This window comes from Eleutherodactylus coqui, chromosome 5 (assembly GCF_035609145.1).
Source record: "Eleutherodactylus coqui strain aEleCoq1 chromosome 5, aEleCoq1.hap1, whole genome shotgun sequence".
Lineage (NCBI taxonomy): Eukaryota > Metazoa > Chordata > Amphibia > Anura > Eleutherodactylidae > Eleutherodactylus > Eleutherodactylus coqui.
The window spans coordinates 237,394,474-237,416,900 of record NC_089841.1 but is presented as its reverse complement, the minus strand read 5'-3'; the positions used below and the strand labels follow the sequence as shown (position 1 = coordinate 237,416,900).

At 41.7% G+C, this 22,427-nt stretch overlaps 1 protein-coding gene across 1 annotated transcript in view; it reads left to right on the top strand.

The window, feature by feature from the left end:
- The window catches only part of WDR64 (WD repeat domain 64), a 56,457-nt gene extending 35,233 nt beyond the window's left edge, over nt 1-21,224 (top strand). Inside the window, exons 14-27 of the mRNA XM_066605021.1 lie at nt 751-921; nt 1,815-1,945; nt 2,988-3,110; nt 5,267-5,303; nt 6,627-6,657; nt 9,149-9,261; nt 11,386-11,491; nt 12,793-12,854; nt 14,344-14,453; nt 14,550-14,735; nt 16,932-17,031; nt 17,926-18,006; nt 18,851-18,940; nt 21,125-21,224. Of these exons, the coding sequence (XP_066461118.1) occupies nt 751-921; nt 1,815-1,945; nt 2,988-3,110; nt 5,267-5,303; nt 6,627-6,657; nt 9,149-9,261; nt 11,386-11,491; nt 12,793-12,854; nt 14,344-14,453; nt 14,550-14,735; nt 16,932-17,031; nt 17,926-18,006; nt 18,851-18,940; nt 21,125-21,208 (1,425 nt within the window). The 3' untranslated portion in view covers nt 21,209-21,224. The remainder of the gene's footprint in view (nt 1-750; nt 922-1,814; nt 1,946-2,987; nt 3,111-5,266; nt 5,304-6,626; nt 6,658-9,148; nt 9,262-11,385; nt 11,492-12,792; nt 12,855-14,343; nt 14,454-14,549; nt 14,736-16,931; nt 17,032-17,925; nt 18,007-18,850; nt 18,941-21,124) is intronic.
- Nucleotides 21,225-22,427: the final 1,203 nt, after the last annotated feature.

Sequence of the window (22,427 nt, the reverse complement as noted above, 5' to 3'; positions counted from 1 at the left end):
GTACAATAAATAGTGCCATTGAAAAATACAACTTGTCCCGCAAAAAACAAGCCCTCATACAGCGACGTCGATGGATAAATAAAGGAGCTACGATTTTTTAAAAGGGAGTAGGAAAAAAGCAAAAAAGCTCCGTCACTAAGGGGTTAATATCTGATTGGTGGAGGTCCACCGCTTGGGATCCCCACCGATCAGTTGATTGAAGGGGCCGCGGTGCTTGCACGAGTTTGTGGCCTCTTGTTTACCTCTGAGCACAGTCGGGCTCGTACTGCAGAACACTGTATTATTGATAGCAGCAGCTCTGAGTACTGCAGGCTTGTCCTACTCCCTTCAATGTGACAAGCCTACAGTATTCAGAACGGCCGCTATCACTAATGTGGCATTTTGCAGTATGAACACAACTATACTCAGATGTAAGCATTGAAGAGGCAGCGGTAAAGAAGTGAGCGCCGCAGTTCTTCAGTCAGCTGATCGGTGGGGATCTTGAGTCGTGGACCCCCACTACCAGGTATTGATGGCCAATTTACAAGGTTGGAGAACCTATTTAAGTTTATGCTCACATTTAGAAGTGATGTCTTGCTAAACATTTCCCCTATGCCATATCTTACAGCTTTAGCTCTAGAATGTGTTCATTACATAGAATTGTGAGTTGCACTGAGAATATAGAGCAATGTGAGTGATTAAGAAATGTCTATACGATATAACATGTCTTAGGCTTAGATAATGAGTAACACATTTACTTCTCTTTCTAAGGGAAAGGAGGATGATCCTACCTTGTTTGTAACCATGAAATTTAATGAAGATATCGGTGTTTGGTATAGAACCGTAGAACCAGTGCCGAACAAACCAGTGGGACGTGCCAAACGTTTACCACCCATCAAAATCCCATTCGACCCAAAACTTGGTAGGGTTACTAGACAGCAGGTATGTGCAGTATTGGTCTTACCTTACTAACATGTCAAACCCAAAGCTCCTGGACCCCAATACAAAATCTGTAAAGTGCCCGTTTTCCTACTATGTGTCATCTTATATGGCCCAGGGGCTGATTGAGCCTGTAATCTCTGAATTCACTAGAAATATATGTCCCTATTTCACATAAGGCCACTGGTGGATTGGGGGTAGGGAAGGTATTGGGTGATCGGGTAATTGTCCCCTCCCCAGGTTTGCCGAGCCACACTGTGGTTTAGTTATAGGGGTTACTGGTTTTTTGCACTGCTTCACTTTCTCTGTGCAGCATCTTCATCCTCCCAAGAGTGATGGGATTAAAGGGGATTTTCCATTACAGATATTTATCCTCTAATCACATGATAAGAGATAAATGTCTGATTGTTGGAGCAGTGGCATCCCAAGCAATCTGGTGAATGTCGCACTCGAATGCCCCATTGGAGGGGTGGTGACCATGCTGAACAGATACTGCATTCACTTCCATGGGACAGGTAGAGATCGACCAATACAGGGAGTCACGTGGCGGTGGAGATCCAGAAATGGTGCCGGGAAGTGTCAGAAGACTTGGATGGCCAATAGGCAGAGCATCTTCCTACATTTCGGCCAGCTGAATCTTGTGACAGTTCAGGCCAGGCACAAACGCAGAACAGAAAAAGTCTGCTTCCCTTCAAAATCTTTGAGCTCCTTTCTTAAAGGGGTATTCCCACCTCAGCGAGATGCATCCAAGAGACAAGACTTGGATCGTAATCATATATTGCACAATATTTCCTATTTCTTTTGCTATGAGTGTATAGAAGATAAGATACAAATTAGAATTGCTTAGAAACCCTAAAATACACGTAATCCCTATTATGTTATTGCAATGTTTTCAGACCAAATCTCATAGAAGAATGATCGTATGTTTTGACGCATTCTCGATGGAAAATTACACTATTATCGTAACTGGAAGTCTGTGTGGGGAAATAAACACCTACAGCTTAGATCCATCAGCGGCTCAACTTGTGTAAGTTCTACAAGTCCTGCCAATAGACATAAAAGGCTCGTAGATTTCATGGCCAGATATTTCACGTTAAGTGAAGGCAGTGAGCGTAATACCAAATTATGGTCACATATAGGCAAATGGTGCCAAACAGAGACGAGATAATGCCATTCTGTGCCCAGGTCATTATGGCTGGGAAATCACGTGAGATTTGTGCATCGTGAGACGCACAAATCTCGACAAATATGAACCTCATTCTTTGGAATAGGGTCATACGCATGAGCAATGTTTTCTGGCATGGCACCACGATGTGATGCTATATGGTAAACAAATCACAGCGCCCATTCTTTTCAATGGGACCAGTGGCAACATTGCAAGGTCTTGGGTAAATATACTATATTGCAAACTTTTAATAATTTTTTTTGAGGGTAGGGAATAAAATACATCAATTCTGCCATTATTATTTTTTAAAGCATCGATCATGCAGCATAAATCATATGATACATTTTTTTCTGTGGATCAGTACGATTATGACAATACCAAAATCCTTATTTTTTTTAACGTTTTTCTACTTTTCCACTTTTTTGGAAATTATTTTTCCCACATCACTGCATTCAAAGTCCTATAACTTTTTTATTTTTCCATGGTCTGAGCCCTAGCTAGACTACATGAAAAGAAAAAGCAATACTCACCTAGTAGTCGGCGTTAGGGTCCCTTGCTACGGTGGTGCTGCTGGCTGCCATGTTCTCCTGAACGCCGACAGAGCATTACTTTCTGGTAGCGGGGCTTGAATACCCCACCTCTAGCTAGCTAATGCTCTGATTGGTTAATCGAGTGCCGCGTCAGCCACTCATAGTCGGCACTCGAGTAACCAATCACAGCCATTCAATGATGTTATTCAATGAATGGCTGTGATTAGTTAATAGGGAAAAATGTAATAATAATATCAAAATGCCTCAACGTGCGCAGATTCCAAATCAGTTGTTTGAATGTGAGGTTTAAAACAATCCCTACAATGTATCATCTACGGCAAATATGGTGGAAAAGTAACATGTTTTCTTGTTAGCTGCAGTCGAAAAGTTGAAGATGATATCTTGTCCAGCACCGTTCCAGGCAACACTAAGGCACGAAGGATAAATTCTGTGTTGCTTCTTTTACCAGCAAATGTAGGAGCTCTGAAGACACTGAAGTAAGTTGGATTTGTCTTTTTCATTATTAACTTTTATTGCTCCATAAAACATGTGAAACATAAAGCAATACAATCACATAATGAACCGGTAGGACATAACCAAGAACACGGACCATACAGGCCCGCCTAAGAAAGAAGAGCAACTCAATGACATATATTCAGCCAAAGACACCCAAATGTATCAAACCAATCATAGCGAGTCTCATTACCTCGAAAAAAGTCATTGTACCCTTAAGTGTTAATGTAACATTTGCAATGCAGAGACCATTCCTCTTTTATAATGTATCCCAGAGGAGTAATTTGCAACTGCTGGGCCCCAAAGTAAAATCTAAAATCGGGCCCTCCCCCCACTATTATGGGCTCTCTAAGTCTCCTGGGCCCGGGTGCGACCGCATCCTGTGCACCCATTATAGTTACACCACTGAGGTATCCATTAATACAACATCAAAACAAATCACATGGAATATTAGGCAGAAGAAGAGAAAGAGTTACAATAGCCACAAAGTTAAAAACTGTAAAGGGGAAACAGAGGAGGAGATAAGAAAAAAGAAAAGAGCAGGAGAAAAAAAGATTGCTGGGAGAGATGCAGCTTCTGGGAAAGGCAAAGCAGTACTCTACTCTGCCAACCACCATGAAAGACCATCACCAGACTTTATGTCCCTCTAGAAGAATCAGGTGCCTTCAAATTTGTCAGAGTGGCCATCATGGTCAACCATGATTTCCCCTATTCTCATCAAAGTATTCACTTTGAGAACCCACTCACTAAGTGAGGGTGAGGGAGAAGAAGATTTCCAGTGCCTAGAGATGACCATCCTGGCTGCCTATATAACCCCTTTTTGAATCTGGACTTTGGCTCAGGAACCATGAATAAAAGAGCAATGGAGGGCTTAACTGGATTTATATTCCCAGTAAGGTCATGGTGCAGCTGAAAGATCTTAGACCAAGATAAGTGTATAGATGGACAATCCGGCCATATATGTAGCATTGTCCCAAGGGCACTCTCACATCTCCAGCCCAGATCCAACATGGGGGGAAACAAGTTATGTAAAGCAGTGGGAAAGCAGTTCCACCAGGTGAGCAGGTAAGTTAGGTGTTAACACATTTTCGAAAGTGTTTACTGTACGTGTACATGCGCACGGACGTGTTTTCCATCCGATTCATGGGTGTATTCACATGGCCATTTGGACAGCACACGGATGGAATGTACACCTTTTATAGTGTCCGAAGTGTCCTAAGTGGGTTGTACATTTACCTCTTCAGAAACTACAACTTCCAGCATGCACTCAACCCCTTTTGTCCTGTGATGTACATTTACGACACAAGCTGAAAGTCGTTAATGTCTCTATGGGCACTGTATTGTTAAGGACCGCTGCACGGTCACATAACCTTTCAGGTCTTGAGGTCCGTACCTGGGTGCACCAGGGAAACCAAGAACTAGACACTGAGACAGTTACCAGTTTCCTCAGATATGTAGAAATGAGCCACGGCAGGTAACAGGTGACTCTCTCTGTAAGGAGGAGCTTTTATTACCTTTGTATAGTTTTTTTTATACAGGAAAGTAATGGGTCATTAGTCACAGCGTTAATCTCATTGGGTTAGGCAGAGATTATGAATCATGCATTGTTCAGCAATCGCATAGCGTGAGAGTCTATGACATGTCCTTCAAAATTTCTGTTTATCCTGCGTAGTCTGGTGCTTCCCTTGTGATTGAGATGGTCAGCACAGCCAGTTCCTTTGTTTAAAGCTGGAGGCATGGGGGGCTTCTTCTGATAACAATTGTACATCAGGTGCCCAGACTTGTTTTCTCGGAAGAACAGAAACAGATCATTAGACACTGTACCGTACCTTCTGCTCTAAACTTATTTCTGCTTTGTATTATTGTTCTACTACACACAAGCTTATTCACATCTTATAATGCTCCATTTTGTATCTAGCGGCCATTTCGAGACAGATTCTTCCATGTTATGAGCCTGTACCTTCTCAATATGATTGGATGAATATCGTCCAGTAGGTAGAGACGTTCCAAGCAGTACACATCACCGGTCCGATACATATTGCTTTAGTATTTGATACATTTTAATTATAATGGTTCTAAATAATAACCTGAGTAGATGAATGAATGGCGCACATTATCTGTCTTGATGTTTCATCCACAGTACAAGCTCTGCATTCCAAGATACTTCAACATGCAAAGTAAGTAAGAAGCTTAAGACACATTAGATTGTTTAGCCTTCATATTTGGTTGACAAGCACTAGGGCCATTATATTACACTGATGACTACTGCAGATCTGCAACTCCCAGAATGTCCTGACAGATGCAAGCTGCTAGCAGTTGAAGAGCTGAAGAGCCACCAGTTGGAGATCTCAGCTCTGGAGTGTAGCTACTGTACAGTATACCCCTGGGAACCACTTTACTCATTTGCAAATAGCCTAGTAATTATTAGCAAATTATAGTACCAGTGTTTCTGGTGGTGCACGTCTCACACACAGCTCTGCTACATACATTGTTCATGCCATGCAACAGGGATCAGAAGCAACACAGCAGTGGAGATGAAGGAGCTGTGATGACATCACCGTCATGCTCTCCCGTGATCATATGATGGTGGCGCTTATACCGAGTGAATGACTTACATGCTCTGCCCCTGATCACATGACGGCGATGTCCTCAAAGATCCTTCATCACCAGTGAGGGAGTTACATGCTCTGCCCCTTATCACATAACGGTGATGTCATGACAGGTCCTGCATCGTTGTGCAGATTACAGGCAGACTACAAACCCCCTGCAGCCTCAGTTACTACAGAATACTAACAAATACCTAGCCGGACAGCAGCCGTGTGCGTACAGGACCTGTGATGTGATCAGGGGTGGAGCATGTAAGTCACTCACAAACCCACTCACGCACAGACGGATGGACAGGTCGTCGTCAGTATTTTAATTACGGTGGAACCTCTGTCGCAGATCCAGCACCAACTACTGAAAGAAATATTGCTGCATGCAGTACTTTTTCATCCAGTAAAATGCTGGGCCGTATAGTCAATGGGGTCCGTACGGTGCTGGGATTCTAGGGGATTCCCCTTTACTGCTCCCCGAATGTGGTGTGAAAGCAGCCTTATCACATGTATTATGTAGATTTAAAGGAGTTATCCATGTATCGCCATGACACACCAGGGTCGTAACGGATGCACTGCTCCGACCCCTATGTAGTGGCCGGCATTTGTAATTGCAGGCTGCGGACCCTTTGATTTCAATGAACTTCTTTGAACTGGATCTATACAGTTATTGATTGTGACCTGATTACAGACACTTCTGGCAACTCTCTTGCAGGGAGACACTGACATATCTAATTCAAATGTTACTAATAACTTATTTTGGAAGGCCTCAACAGGACATTCATTTGCTTGAATGAGATCCTTGTGTAGTGGTGGTAGATAATAGATTGAATTGCTCCAGTAAGTCTCTTTCTATGGCTCGTATTATAGAGATAAACTATAAACATGTCTATTTTATACTTGTAGAAGGATGGAAATCCTGCAGACATAAGTTCAGGTCAGTAAACAACTCTTTGCAATAACTTTGTCCATTCTAATTGTTATTTGTGGGCTCGTCATTTCTCAGTATAACAGTTTGTTCCGATTTCCATTTATATTAAACCGTCTTCACACGAGCGTGATGGGCTCCGCCGCGGAATATTCCGCAGTGAAGCCCGTCACGGCGCCCCCCAGAGACCCCATACTTACCAGCGGAAGATAGCGTGAAGACGCTTCCCCGCCCACCGCCGTCGCGTCATGTGACACGCCCACCGCGTCACACGACGCGGCCGTCCGTGTCACGTGACGCGCCGGCCGCGTCATATGACGCGGCGGAGGTAGGCGGGAAAGCGTTTTCACGCTATCTTCCGCTGTGTTACAGCGGGAGATAGCGTGAACGGACGGCTTCCATTGACTGCAATGGAAGCCGTCAGCGAGTACACCCGTGGCAAATAGAGCATGCTGCGGGTGAGGACGGGAGATTTCACGGTGCGAAATTCCGCGGTGGAATTCCGCATCGTGAGCATTGTGCTATTAGGTTCAATAGAACCTAATAGCAGGGGGCAACGCAGCGGATTTTTACCGCGAATTTACGCGGCGTAAATCCATTTGTGGGAAGGAGGCCTTAATTTTCTTAATTATTTGTTATATTTCTCCTGGTAAATGTGTTCTTCCTATTTACTAAAGTGCCACCAACAAACTGTTTGCTTTGTAAACTCGTAATCATGTTCCACACTTCTTCCCGCTCATGGACTGGAGTTCCTTTGGTTACAGATTATGATTATTATTAATAATGGTCACTTATGGATGATCACTGGACCATTAATGGTTAAAACGAGACGTTCTCAACCTCAGAATCACGGAGAAGCATGTTTTTGTCCACCACTATATTCTGAGATTTCCTAATTGATTTTCTAACCATCTCTGAGACATTTATCACTTTTACTATATTAGTGGCAAATCTCGCCTTTTCTGTTTTCTGGGGAACGCCTTACCAAGTTCCAAGGTCTTGCTTTAACCCTTTCATTATCAAGGATGTATTTCTTATAGGCACTTTAGTAGCCGAGGACGTATAATATACAAACGGCTCTAAATCTTATTGCAGATAGAGGACTGATTTTGATCTAATTTTAAAGCCAACTATCTTGGCTTAAAAAACAAACATCACGGTTCTAAGCACAATACAACCTGAGATACAGGAGCTTGAAGTGGGAGATGTATATACCGACAGCTCTCACTGCAGCTCTCACTTCCAACTGTATTTCCATAGTCTGTATCTCAGGTTTTATTATAGATTGAGCTTTGATTTTGGTCTTGTTTTAAAGCCAGGAGTATCCTCTCTAGATGCAATGTAGTCTGCGTTGTAGCAAGTTGAAATGCACTTCCCCTTTTCAACCAGCTTTTACTTTCACTTCAGCCAGTGTTAAGAGGGTGGGGACTATGGGGGGCTGACAGCTATAGGGTGAAGAGAGACAAATATCTGATCCCCCTGATTACCATTATAACCATGGATCACCTGTTAGAAGTAACATGGACATGTATTCATGTTAGCACCCACCTTATCAAGCAGAGATCATGCTTACTCTTTGACTGTCACATATGGGGTCTTTTTTCCTTCAGAAAGTGAGTAAGAAGATGATTATTTGCCCATATAATTACTTCTCTTTACCTAATTAGGCTGGTTACAATAGGAAGACAATCAATGACCGGAGCGTGGAGTGGGGTAGTCCTAGCCCACAGCTCATGAATAGTTGAATCCAAGTTCCTTTAGTCTTCTGTAAGGCTGCTGCTGAAAAATGCAACTTTTTAACAAACTATTTCACAGATACATAAGAGAGACATATGGCTACACTCAGCGTGCCTGTTACTACCTTGTACTGTCCTCAGACAGGGTATCATAAAAGTAGTGAACGATTCCCTTTAAAGGTGTCCAGCTTAAAAACATCTGATGGTAAACCTAACAAAATAGTTTGGCTGAGATCTTACTGCCTTTCCTCAGAATTAAGGTCAACCTTCTCAGAGCACACCCCACTGCCTTTGCTTGTCATTTTGAAGTCTCTGCACTTCATTGTTGCTGTTTTTTTGGGTAGAGCTTTCTTAAAGCCCATTTACACAGGCCCATAATTAACTGAATGAACGTTCATAGGAACTGAACTTCATTTTGATGATTTAGATGGATGACAGAAATAATGGCAATAAGTAGAAACATTAGGAAAATTTTGAAAATTTTGCCCAATTTCCGGCATACCCTTTTAATCATTTTCTTCCGCATATAATTTGCATACTTACGATGACTGCCCCATGTACATGGAAGTTTAACGAGTGCCAATCAATATGCCATATCGCCAATCAGTACCCGTTATAGGCAAACTATCTGTCAATGTAAATGTGCCCTTACGTTAACACGGATAACATACCCCAAAAATTCATGTAAATATTAGTATATGATGAGTGGCATCTTACTGTCTGGTAATGAATATTGTATGTTCTATATTGTAATCACTTATTAGCAGATGAAGAAGAACGATTAGAAAAGGATTCTCCCTCAATAAATAGCAAGTCTGTCACTCCTCTCATAGTTTCGGGTCATGAGAATGGACGCCTCTATGTGTGGAATGCTCAGGTAACATCAATTTACTCTTCAGGCGTGTTGCAAGACTGTATTAGATCCTATCACCCTCTGTATGAAGTACAGTACATATACCTCATACACCCTATGGGAATTTATCAATTTAGGCTGCCTGTCCACGGGGCTGGGGAGCAGGAGCCAGCTGACGGATCTCCGCGGTGAGCCTGACAGATATCATCTCTATGATTCTCCGCAGGACAGGGGGGCTACGCTTTCCATAGCAACGCTATGGAAAGCATGCACTGCGTTCCCCGGGGCCGGATTATCGCCGTGGGGAACGCAATGCAAAAACGCGCGTGGACAGGCAGCCTTACACATATATATCTAAATAACACAGCAAGGGTATGACTAAACAAGACTGGACCCCACAGTAACTTTTTTGAATGCCCCCCAAGCATGCAGTGGTTTGCAGGGGAGAGTGCAGGGAACAAAAGAGGTAAGTATAGGGTCCCCTTTTTATAGTAACTGCAGTCTCAGGGGGGTTAGCCTGAGACACGAGGCCATAGCCGCTACTATCAGAAAACCTATAATAAGTCCTCGCTCACAAAATATATCTAAAAATAGATATCAGTCGTTACTAACAACCAATTATATATACAGGTGCTTTTCATATAGATGTAACTATAGTAATATAGGGGGTAGTGGAGCTAAAAAGATAGACAGCCCCCAAAGGAGATACAAAGACAATGACCATCCAGTAGCATTGGAGAAGATAGGATATCTCCAGTACATATGACTAAAAATGCATAAAACATACTGTTCACTACACCATGTAATATTACTCTGGGGATGGGTGAATAATGATTGATATACAACGTTATATATTTTGTGAGTGAGGATTTATTATAGGTTCTCTGCATGTAGTACTAATCATATTCGTATATATTTGGAAGTATTGGTGTAACTTCTGCAAAGCAGCTGCTATGGTGATGGTTACACTCCTGAGACACTGCTGGTATTCCTTAGTTTTGATTATGGTAATTCCAAAGAATCTTCATGATCTATCTATCTTGTATCTATCTATATTGTATCTCATATCTATCTATCTATTTATCTATCTGTCTCATATCTATCTAACTATCTATCTCATATCTATCTATCTATCTATCTATCTATCTCATATCTATCTCATATCTATCTATCTATCTATCTATCTCATATCTATCTATCTCATATCTATCTATCTCATATCTATCTATCTATCTCCTATCTATCTATCTATCTATCTATCTATCTATCTATCTATCTATCTATCTATCTATCTCATATCTATCTCATATCTATCTATCTATTCCTCCCTATCTATCTATCTATCTATCTATCTATCTATCTCATATCTATATATCTCTCTATCCATCTATCTATCTATCTCATATCTATCTATCTCTCTATCCATCTATCTATCCATCTATCTATCTATCTCATATCTATCTCATATCTCTCTATCTCTCTATCTATCTATCTATCTCATATCTATCTATCTCATATCTATCTCATATCTATCTATCTATCTCATATCTATCTCATATCCATCTCATATATATCTATCTATCTATCTCATATCTATCTATCTATCTCATATTTATCTATCTATCTATCTATCTATCTATCTATCTATCTCATGTCTATCTCATATCTATCTCTCTATCTATCTCATATCTATGTATCTATCTATCTACCTATCTCATATCTAATCTATCTATCTATTATCTATCTATCCCTTATCTATCTATCTATCTCATATCTATCTATCTATCTATCTATCTATCTATCTATCTATCTATCTATCTATCTATCTATCTCATATCTATCTATCTATCTATCTATCTATCTATCTATCTATCTATCTATCTCATATCTATCTCTCTATCTATCTCATATCTATCTATCTATCTATCTATCTATCTATCTATCTATCTATCTATCTATCTATCTATCTCCTATCTATCTATCTATCTATCTATCTCATATCTATCTATCTATCTATCTATCTATCTCATATCTATCTATCCCTCCCTATCTATCTCTCCCTATCTATCTATCTATCTATCTATCTATCTATCTATCTATCTATCTATCTATCTATCTATCTAATATATTGTATTTACATTTTTGAAGGGAGACTTGCTAACCAATGTGCTGCCTTATACAAAGCATCCTCCTATTTCCCTGACCGCACTCTGTGCAAATAAATCCAGTAGTATTATCATAGCTGGTAATAGAGGTAAGTGGACAATCCTCGTATGTTCCATAACTGATCCTCACAGTTTAGTCACAGAAGTAATGTCTTCCCTACACAATTGCTTACAAGGTAACAGTATAAGCACTGTAGCATTAGATCTACAAGCTGCAACAGAATAGTAAGGCCTGTTACTGATATGGGTGAATAAAAGAACATAAACACCAAACTTGTATAAGTACTGTATATTACATTCAATATTAAGTGTATTAAATGTGTAATAAATGTTCTTGTACATACATTGCAAACTTAAACTCAACTTTTTTTTCAATGGCATGTGATGTGTTAAATATCAGCTTAAAGGGGCTTTGTCATTTAAAGAAAAAAATAAATAAATACTTACCTATTCCTCCCCGGCAGTCTTCTTACAGCATCTTCTCCTCACTGATCTGCTCCAGTCCCCGGGTCACCTCACCTCCAGCCAGCCAGATCCTCTTCTTCTTGTTACGAAGTGTCCATTCTCTGTATTCTTCTTCCGGCAGGTCAGTGTGGGTTACGTCACTAGTGATGTAGCGTTCGCTGCCTAGGAAGGAATGCGGATCCATTGTCGAGACTGCGCATGCACACTGTCTCGCCGCAAGTATTCATATACTATTGCAGAGAGACGCCACCCATGCTCAGTCTCGGCAATAACTCAGCACTCCCTGCTAGGCTGTGAATGCTACGTCACTAGTGACACTAGTACATTGACCTTCAGGAAGAAGAATACTAAGAATGGTCACTTCGTCACTGGAAGATGAAGAATCAGACGACTGGAGGTGAGGTGACCCGGGGGACTGCAGGAGCCAGGAGAAGATCGTCGAGGAGAAGATGCGGTAAGAAGACTGATGGGGGAGGAATAGGTAAGTATAGAATTTTTCTGTTCTAATGATAGAACCCCTTTAAAGTTTGCTGCATCTGCACATAGGGTATATACTCTTTCTCCAATCAAAGGTAAAGTGTCAGAACAGGAATCGTTTGACAATAGGACAGAGTAGAATATCAAAGTAACAGCAGGGAATGGAAATCAAATTCCCTACCATTGCACTGCAAACTTGTCAGCCATTGTGCCAGCGGTAACATCTTCTGGCAAACTGAAGTCTTCTGATATTATCTATACTCCACTTGGTCATAATAGTGCAATACTGATGGTAGAAATATTTATGGGATTGTTGAGTATGCATTCTTCTACCAAATTAATATAGGTCAGTTATTAGCCCCTTCATGAAAACCATGTTTATAATGTAAGGAATATCATGTATCAATTCTTCAAATGAAGTCATGACTTCTATTCCCTTTGTAAATAGAGGGCTATATTATAATATGGAGGCTACTCAACAGCAAAGAGTCCTATCAACAAGGATCTGAGGTAAGACATTAATCTGGTCTTGGAACTAATATGAGGGCAAGGACATATGAAAGTGAACCTGGTGTTTCCAAAGTGCAGCCTTAACTGTGAGCAGCATGTTTAGAGCAGGAGGAGCTGAGCGACTGATATGTAGTTTTGTTAGAAAAGTTCCAGTATAACTTTAAATCTCAGCTCATTCTATTTTACCTTTGCTTCTGAGAGACTGCCTCTCTAACATGCTCTTTTTATACACAGTCATATGAATCGGACAGACATCTGTCTGGGATAATTTAGTGAACCCTGCACTGAGCAGGGGGTTGGACCCGATGACCCTGGAGGTCCCTTCCAACTCTACCATTCTATGATCTATGAATTAATAGAAAAGTTACCCTCCAGCTGTTTTGTATTAGTACCACTTACTTTTCCAGCCTTTTGTTACCCCTGTCCCAACTTTTGGAGATATGTTGTTGGCACCAATTTATAAATGAGTTAATTTAAAAAAAATGAAATGGAAAATGCCTCTCTTCCCCCCTCTGATACGTTCTAAATTATGGTTAGATGAGATTTCCAAGCCCTTGTATTCTTTTTTCTTTACATTTATTTACATTTTACACAATGTCCCAACTTTTCTTGGAATTGGGGTTGTATTATGCTCTGGAAAGCTGTCCAGGTTCCTTTTGAACTCTTCTAGTAAATTGACCATCACCACGTCCTCAGGCAGAGAGTTCCACAGTCTCACTGCTCTTACAGTAAAGAACCCCCTTCTATGTGTAGGGTGTAGTAGGTGTAGAAACCTTCTTTCCTCTTGCTACACAGTCCCTGGTATAAACAGATGATGGAAGAGATCTCTGTATTAAAATCCAGAGTTAATTGGAGCATTACAATGGTCAGATCCAGGAAGAGAAACACTGTATCGTAATTCTTTTAGTGCTCCAACAAACTCTGTGGATTTTATTCCAATACGTGGATGCCGGACCCTTCATTCTCTTCTACTTCGTATGGAACGGCTCTGCAGTGCATTCTAGGATATATTAGTATGTGGTGATCTGGAACTTCCTAGATATTATTTTATAATCGCTTCACAGGTAAACCTGAAAAATCAGGGCGCATACCCACGGGCGTATGCATAAAACGTTTTATCGATATGGGAGATGGTATATGGCAGCAGTAGTGTAGTGCGCATGACAGCGTATTTCACACACGCTGTCATGCGCAGTGTAACCTTTTTCTATTTTTTTTAATTCCCTGCTCTACGTCATTGCGGCATTGCCTATGCAACGTATTGCGTATGGACAGCGTTCAATACGCTACCTATAGTGAACAGTAGGGCTGTACAAGCGCAATACGTGGTGAAATAGATCTTTTGTATTTACACACAATGTATATACGTTAATGTATCAAGGCACTTTCATTGACTCCATATCACACGTGCGTGCATTGCATGCGTAATACGTGGTGACATCACAGTCATATATCTGATTTCCACCTACGTAATAATGTTTTCTTGCAGACAATAAAGCAGGACCTTTGCTGGAGAGCCCATACTCTGAAAATAACCAGCCTTTGCTACGAGGACAGCACAAGCATTGTGGTGTCTGCGTCTGCCGATGGATCTATTAGGTAGCTGAGCTTCTCTCACCGCTGAACGGTTTTCCTCAACTATTATTAATACCGTATATCTATATTTTACAAAGCCTTTCAATCTTTTACCCGCAGACTCTGGCATGCTTCAAATGGACATTATATTGGTTACTTTGGACAGAAAAGGGTTTTTGAGTTAACCAATCAGAAGGAATTTATTCTACCATGTGATATAGTTGAGATGCCTGTTGAAGCCCGTTCTGAAGCATATATACTGGCAAAGAAGAACTATGAATATCCTCTGATTTATGACCGCAAAGGGTAAATTGCCTGTTAGTTATATAGAACAACCATTTTTAGGATCTTGTATGCCCGAAGGACTAGAATTAATTACATGTTCATATCGAGGGTACTTTGCAAAGATCCCATCTATATGTAGTGGAGGACAGTGGTGGTGCTGGTGGTGGTGGTAGTGGGGGCACTGATGGGGCATGCTCCCTCCTTCACCTTGGGTGTCCACCAGTAAAATTTATTCTGGGGTCCCTCTGTATGGCTACTTGCAAATATTTCCTGATTACCGTTCACAAATTGCTTGCTGTTGCCTTCTACGTATACTGTGATAGGTGTTTGTATTTGTGTATAGAACTGTTTTCACTGAAGTATATGCAGAAAGCAGCAATTGGTTGAATCCTATTTACCAAATACATGTAGATCTTGTGCTCAAGGTCCGAGGCCGGCGGACCACCCTTGACCTTCCCTTGTGGGCCAGTCTGAGTCTGCTTGGGTGCCATAGGGCCCCTTTGACAGAGTATTTAGATACAGGGCTGGATGCCTGACAAAGACCTTCATGTCTGCCATGTAACTCAGCCTATTGGATCCCGCCTCCCACAGAGTCTAACAGCCTGTTTGCAAAGGCTTAGTAGAATGCATTACATAAGTAATGCGATACACTATCTTAGCGATCAAATGATCACATCTTCAGGTCACCTTGAGGGACAAATAAACAGCATCAAAAAAGTTAATTAAGGTTTAAGTTAAACATAATAATACAAATTTTTCCCATCAAAATCCCTTTTGAAATGGATAAAATACCATTTTAAAAAAAAAAAAAAGCAGCACATAAGTTGTATTACTGCATTCATAACGACTCAAACAATGATAACATTTTGTTATGTATCGCACAGGGTGAACGCAATAAAAATAATTTTAAAAAAGTAATTCCAGAATTGTTAGTTTTCTTTTGTTTGACTCCCAAAAAAACATAATAAAAAGCAATCCAAATGTCACATGTACCCAAAAATGGCACCAATAAAAACGCAAAAAACAAGACCTCACAGATCTCCGTTACCAGAAAAATTTAAATGTTCTGGGTCTTAAAATGCGGTTATGCAGATTCAATTGTTTGTCTTTAAAAGTGTGTTTTTATTGAGCAAAAATAGAAAAAAATGAAAAATAAATGGTGGTATCGCAGTAATCGTGCTGATCAGATAAGAAAGTCATCATGTTATATGGTGAAGGGCTTATTCACATGGATGTATATCGGCTGGGTTTTCACCCCGACCAATATACGCTGCCCCTCTCTGCAAGGGTAGGAGGCAGGATGGGGTAGGAGTTAGTGTGCTGAGCACCCGCAGTCTCTCTGCCCTTCACCACTGTTTGCAATGGGAGGGGCGGGATGGGGTGGAGCTTAGCTCTGCCACTTCCCACCCCTCCCATTGCAAACAGTGGCAGGGGGGCAGGAGCTCAGCACACTAGCTCCCGCCCCGCCCCGCCTCCTCCCCTTGAAGAGAGGGGCAGCGTATATCAGTCGGGCGTGAAAAACCAGCTAATATACATTCATGTGAATAAGCCGAATGCTGTAAGAACGAAACCCAAAAAGCAATGGCAGACTTTCTGTGGGATTTTTCTATTTTCTTCCCCCAAAAATGTAACATGTTCTACAACACAACCCCTCACACGGCTGTATCAATGAGTTATGGCTCCTCCTATATGACAATGAAAACCGCTTGTTCCTTAAGGCAAAAAAAAGACTTGTCACTAAGAGGTTAAATCAATACATTGATTCTCAGTTGGCTTTCTGGTCTGAGATCCTAGTGACATGTGCTGCTCTACGGACCAATGGAAATAAACAAACCTACACATACATACAGTGGGGCACCAAGATTTTGGACCAGGAAGTGAATTACAATTGTTGTTAGATTGGTGATCCGGTCTGATCACCTCTTGAGGCCAGGAAGATTTTTTTCCTCTTATGGGGCAGATTGGCTAATGACTGATAGGATGCTTTTTGCCTCCTCTCGAATAATACTCTAACAGAGTTCTAAGCTTTATCCATCCCCTTCCCCTTCATCCATGTCCTCTCCAATCCCCTGGTTGAACGCGATAAACATATATCATTTTTGTAAGCATACTATGTAGATAACTATGTCAACTACTAATGTTGGAGAACTTTATAGTATGTCAGTCTTATAACATTGGTCTCTGATATATTGTGTTTTGGTTGGGAAAAAAATTCAGATTCAGGTCAAAACCAAAACTGGATCCAACGATGAATGAGGAGATAATTTCAGGATCAACTCTGGGCATGAAGTACTTTGAAGATCTGATATCTCCCAAGGTAGGTTTTCATCCTAAACTATAGAATATGTTCATAATCTAGAAATATCGCCACGCATTTGTTAAAGTCGTGTCCCACCAATAGAAGTCATTTCTCATCCAGAGGATAGGAGATAATTAGCTGATCGTAGGGGTAAAACCACTGGCATCCCCACTGAGCCCAAGAACTGGGGTCCTGAAGGTCTTTGCATGAATGGAGTGATAGTCATGCATTCGCACTACTGTTCCATTCATTTCAATGAGACTGCCAGAAATAGCCAATTTCAAGGACTTACTATCTCTGGCAGTCCCATCGAAATGAGTGGAGCAGTGGTGTGCTTGTATGACCATTGCTTCATTGATGCGTGGACCTTCGGGACCTCTGTTCTTGTGATCAGTGGGGGTCCTATTGGTCTGTCCCCTGCCAATCAGCTAGTTATGTGGAAAGGAGATGAATTCTATTGGTGGGACAACTCCTTTAATGAAAGTGTAACTCCAAATGTCTTACCTAAGAGAAATATGTGGCATTTTATCATAATTCAACTCCCCAATTTATACATCAGTAGATACATTTAATTTCCTTATGCCAACCTCATGTATCGTGTGTGTATATATATACGCCAACATTTGGTGCCAAAAATTAAGTGTCTTTAATAAATTTTATAGATTTTTCAACTCTTGTTAGCCACTGCCCTGACACCGGTGATGAGGTAGGTGTAGAAAATGTCAAAAACAGCAGGTAATGTGATTGGTGCCTGCTATGTATTTTTTTGGCCAAATTAATAATAAAAGTGGGGGTCTCCCATTAAGGGTCCTCATGTATTAGCCTGGACAGATGGTGGCTACAAAGTGTCTGTTGCTTAGGAGGAACATAAGATTAAATTATAGGTTTTCTTTTTCAAATTTTCTTCAACAGTTTAAAAGGGGACCATTGGAGAAATTTACATCAGCAGGAACAGAATCTGGTGGAATATTCAGAACAATGCCCATATATAAGGCTAGTTTAAAAAATATATTTATGTCTTAGGCCGGGCTCACATGAGTGTAAAGTCATTGCGTATTACATGTGCAATGTACAGGCTCATTATATGTTGTGCATGGAGTCATTGAAAGTACATTGATTTTCATTGTTCCATTCACACTTGCATATAGTTCTTGCGTAAATTACGCACGTAAAAAAGAATACAGCATGTTCTATTTTACTGCATATTACATGCTATGGCAACCTGGGGTACTCGATATAAGGACTGCCATCTTACCCTTTCAGCAGGAATGGGCACCATGTGCATAAAGGCTTCAGAGACTTGGATCACTTGAGCTTTTGGCATATGACAGCTTTTATTTCATATTACAGGAAGTCCTTGTAAAACATGCAAGACTCAGGGTTCATGACTCAGAGGGTCTCTGTCACAATCCCCCACTGCGTCCTCCACTGCCAGAACTTGTGATGGGCCCAGTCTAGTCCGGACCGGACCCCAGATTTCAGGTCCTGATACTGCAGCTCCAGCCTCTCTCTCTTACTGGCAGCCAGTGTTTCCCTGAGTATGGCAAGAACTGATACTTTTATGTTACTTCCTGTCACATCCACAGGGGTTCTCTCTCAACTCTGGTCCCAGAATACCTGTCAATGGATGATGTAGTGCATGAAATACGGGTTATAACCCTGAAAATAAAAACATGCAGCATGCAAAAACCTTAGTGCGAGAGGCCCCATTGAAATGCATTTGTAAGATAAATAGTATATATAGAATGGTGACTTACAGAACTATGGATGCATATAATATTTCCTTATAGTACATAGCAGAGGGGCAAATGTTAACAGAATTGTTTGTTGTATGCAGCTTCAAAGTATAACACTTCCACCATTGCCATATGAGCTACAAAACTCTGATTCCAGGATTGACAGAGAAAACTCGAAGGTCATCAAAAAGGTCTGTATCATACTAAGATTCTGTATTGTAACCCAATGTGTATTTGGAGAAACCTAATTAATGTCATTAGGGATATAGATAGGCCCTCAGCTTATTGTTAATTCAGCCATGACCGTTTTTGGTCACCCTGTCTCCAACAATAAATGTAAAAAAAAGCTATCAAAAACACGTATAAACACCAAAATAGTACCAATAGCAACTGCAGGACGTCCTGCAACACAATGAGCCCTGGCACAACTGCATCAACGAAAAGATAAAAAAGCTTTGGCTGTCAGAAGATGGCGGCAGAAAATAAATTTTTCTTTGTGCCGAGGGGCAGAGAGGAGTCGGAGAGGAGGCGGGAGCTCAGAGCACTGCTCCCGGCTCTTCCAGCCTCCTCCCCCTGCAGAGAGGGACGCCGTATATCAGCCGGCGTGAATACCCGGCCAATATACGGTTGTCTGAATAAGCCCTTATACAATCTTCAGGAAAATAAACTTTAACCCCTTAAGGGCTAGGCTGTTTTGTAGCTTTAAGGACCAGACACTTTTTAGGGATTTTACCCATGTGGCAGTTTTACTGCTCCATTTTTTTTCCTTTAGCTACCAAAATTATTTTTGCTGTGTTTTTTTTCCCGTTACATACAGGGCTATTTTTTAAAATATCTTTTTCACTGCCTTTTTTCCCCGTTTTTTTTTAGTTTTATTAGGAGTAAAAAGCTAAAAAAAAAAAAAAGATTTTCTTAACAACCCCTATAGTGACATTATTCACTGGCAGAGGTGGTCAGGGTCTCCTGGGACCCTGCAGCTCTGCTATAGCAGAGAATCCCAGCGGTCACATGACCCCCCCCCCCCCCGGCTCCCATAGTGAAAGTTACACTTCTGCCTTCACTTTTCAGTACACAGTGCTCATTGAGCACTGTGTACTCTGGGAAGAAAAGGGCAGAAAGTGTTAAAAACCCCTCCTGCCTTCTCCTCTGGGTTATCAGTTGTCACAAACAGTTGACAGCCCGTCCTGCTTCTGATTGATTGATTGCATTAAATCCCGCCGTAATTTTACATACGGCTGGGCATAAAACCCGGGACCAGGCGCCGTATATTTACTGTGCCTGGTCGTAAATGGGTTTTCTAAAAAATATCTGAAGGGCTCCCTCACACGGGTGTGTTTGGGTGAGCAATATGCATAGAAAACAAGGCACTGGTATCAATAGATTCGTTGTCATTTATTGTGTGCAGAAAAAAATAGCACCTGCTCTGCTTTGTACGCATTAGTGCACCAACGGTCCCCAATAGAAGTCTATGGGCCTTACGCAATACTTTGCGCAATTCCATGGAAAGAAGAACACATCTGGACCTCATTAGGCTAAATAGCCTTTTAAATCAGGTCGAAGAGGGCGGGGAGCTGGCGCGCATATGTGAACAGGCCTGCATGCGAAACAAAAAAAAGTACAATCGAATGTGTAGATACGTGCAAATCAGCCTAGTTCACTGCGCAAATATGTAGTGCTGAGGTGTGCGCATTTGCAGGAACCCTTATTCAGCATATAAACTCGGGCTTGTTTGCTCTGGCGTTGCTGATTTTCATTCCTCCTTTCTGGAGCAGGGAAATGGAAATCAACCTAAGGGCTTATTCAGACAACCGTATATCGGCCGGGTATTTACGCCCGGCCGATATACGGTGTCCCTCTCTGCAGGGGGAGAAGGCTGGAAGAGTTGGGAGCAGTGCTCTGAGCTCCCGCCCCCTCTCCACCCCTTGGCACTATTTGCAATGAGAGGGGGCGGAGCTAAGTTCAGAGATCTAGCTCGGCCCCCGTCCCGCCCCTCCCATTACAAATAGTGCAGAGGGGCAAAGAGGAGGCAGAGAGGGGGCGGGAGCTCAGTGCACTGCTCCCGGCTCTTCCAGTCTCCTCCCCCTGCAGAGAGGGACACCGTCTATCGGTCGGCGTGAAAACCCAGCCAATATACGGTCGTCTGAATGCACCCTGAATTAAACGTTTGTTTTTTTCCCTAATTGATTTCAATGGATTAAAAAAGAAACAAAATGTTTCCATTTTGATTCTGTTACATTTAATTTCCATTTCCACAGTAGAGCAAACAGCGGTCTGCGCTACTTTGAGAACGGAGATGAAATGGAATGGAATCAAACAGAACGAGTCTCTATAAGGTCAACCTCATAACATTTGTGATTCATGTCTCCTTTCTATAGGTATCACACTTACGTTCCCATCTTGGTGCCAAGGACGTCAAGTCGACGAAAACACGTTTCCCCCCAATTCAAGCCAAGCAATAAAATGCTTTCACCCGCAGCGACCTCTGGGATTATGATTTACCGAGCCGCGTGTAAGTAAATATAAGCGTTACTAGACGACCACCAATGTGCACCATGTAGAGCCGGTAACACGTTAATCACACGCTAACATCTCCCCTATATTACCCGGTACATGTGTGCCACCTTGTCTTCAAGAAATGTGTTTTAAGAAAATGACCTCTTGTATAATTCAGGTTTTTATGTGAAACATATTAGGATTTCTTTTAATATTTGGGGTCATGACCTGTACTCGAACCGCCTAAAGCTCCACGATGTACAGTTACGTCAAGGGTTTGTATGGAGGGGGATCACGAGCCGATCCCGCTCCATACAATACGGTTGCCATCTGTTTCTTACAGCTGACAACCGCTCACAACAGCAGCAATCGGAGTTCAGGGGTCCCAAACGCTGAATGTTGTTCAGTTGCCATGGCAGTCAGGTGCCTTCTGAAAGTCCCCATGCCTGTGACGTGGCTCGATAGAATGCCTGTCAGATAACGGTACAATGCAATACTATGGTATTACATCATACTGCAGGAGCGATCAAACCATCACAAGTTCATGCCCCCTATGGGGACTAAAAAAAGTGTAAAAATCAAGTTAAAAAAGTTTTATCAATTATTAAAATAATAAAAAGGTAATAAACGTTAACCCCACCCCCTTTTTCTCATATTTATCCTTAGGGCTTATTTACAGGAGTGTATATCGACCACCATTTTAATGTCCGGCCGATATACGCTACCATCAGAGCTGTCTTCCCCCTTCCCTCCCCCTCGCCGGCTCACCTCCTCTCTCCTCCTCTTCGGATGTTTGCAATGGGAGGTGGAAGGATGGGGGCGGAGCTACGCGCCCGTACCCTACCATTGAAAACTGCCAGAGAGGAGGAGAGAGGGGGAGGGAAGACAGCTCAGATGGTACAGTATATCGGCCGGCTGTGAAAACAGCGGTCGATATACGCTCCTGTGAATAAGCCCTTAAGGAATTTAAAAAATCCTGAATTCTTGCACTTTTCACACTGACCACTGAGTCTAATAAGAGTGTGACACTTCCAGTTCTATAGCAATCATCTCATTCAACACAGGGAGGATTACAATAAAAGGTGATGCAGGATCTACTATTCACAATAGGAGGTGGTCAAAGCTTACCCCCTCCAACCCTCTGCACATGTCACAGAACATGCCTAGAACAGTCTTCCATAGAAG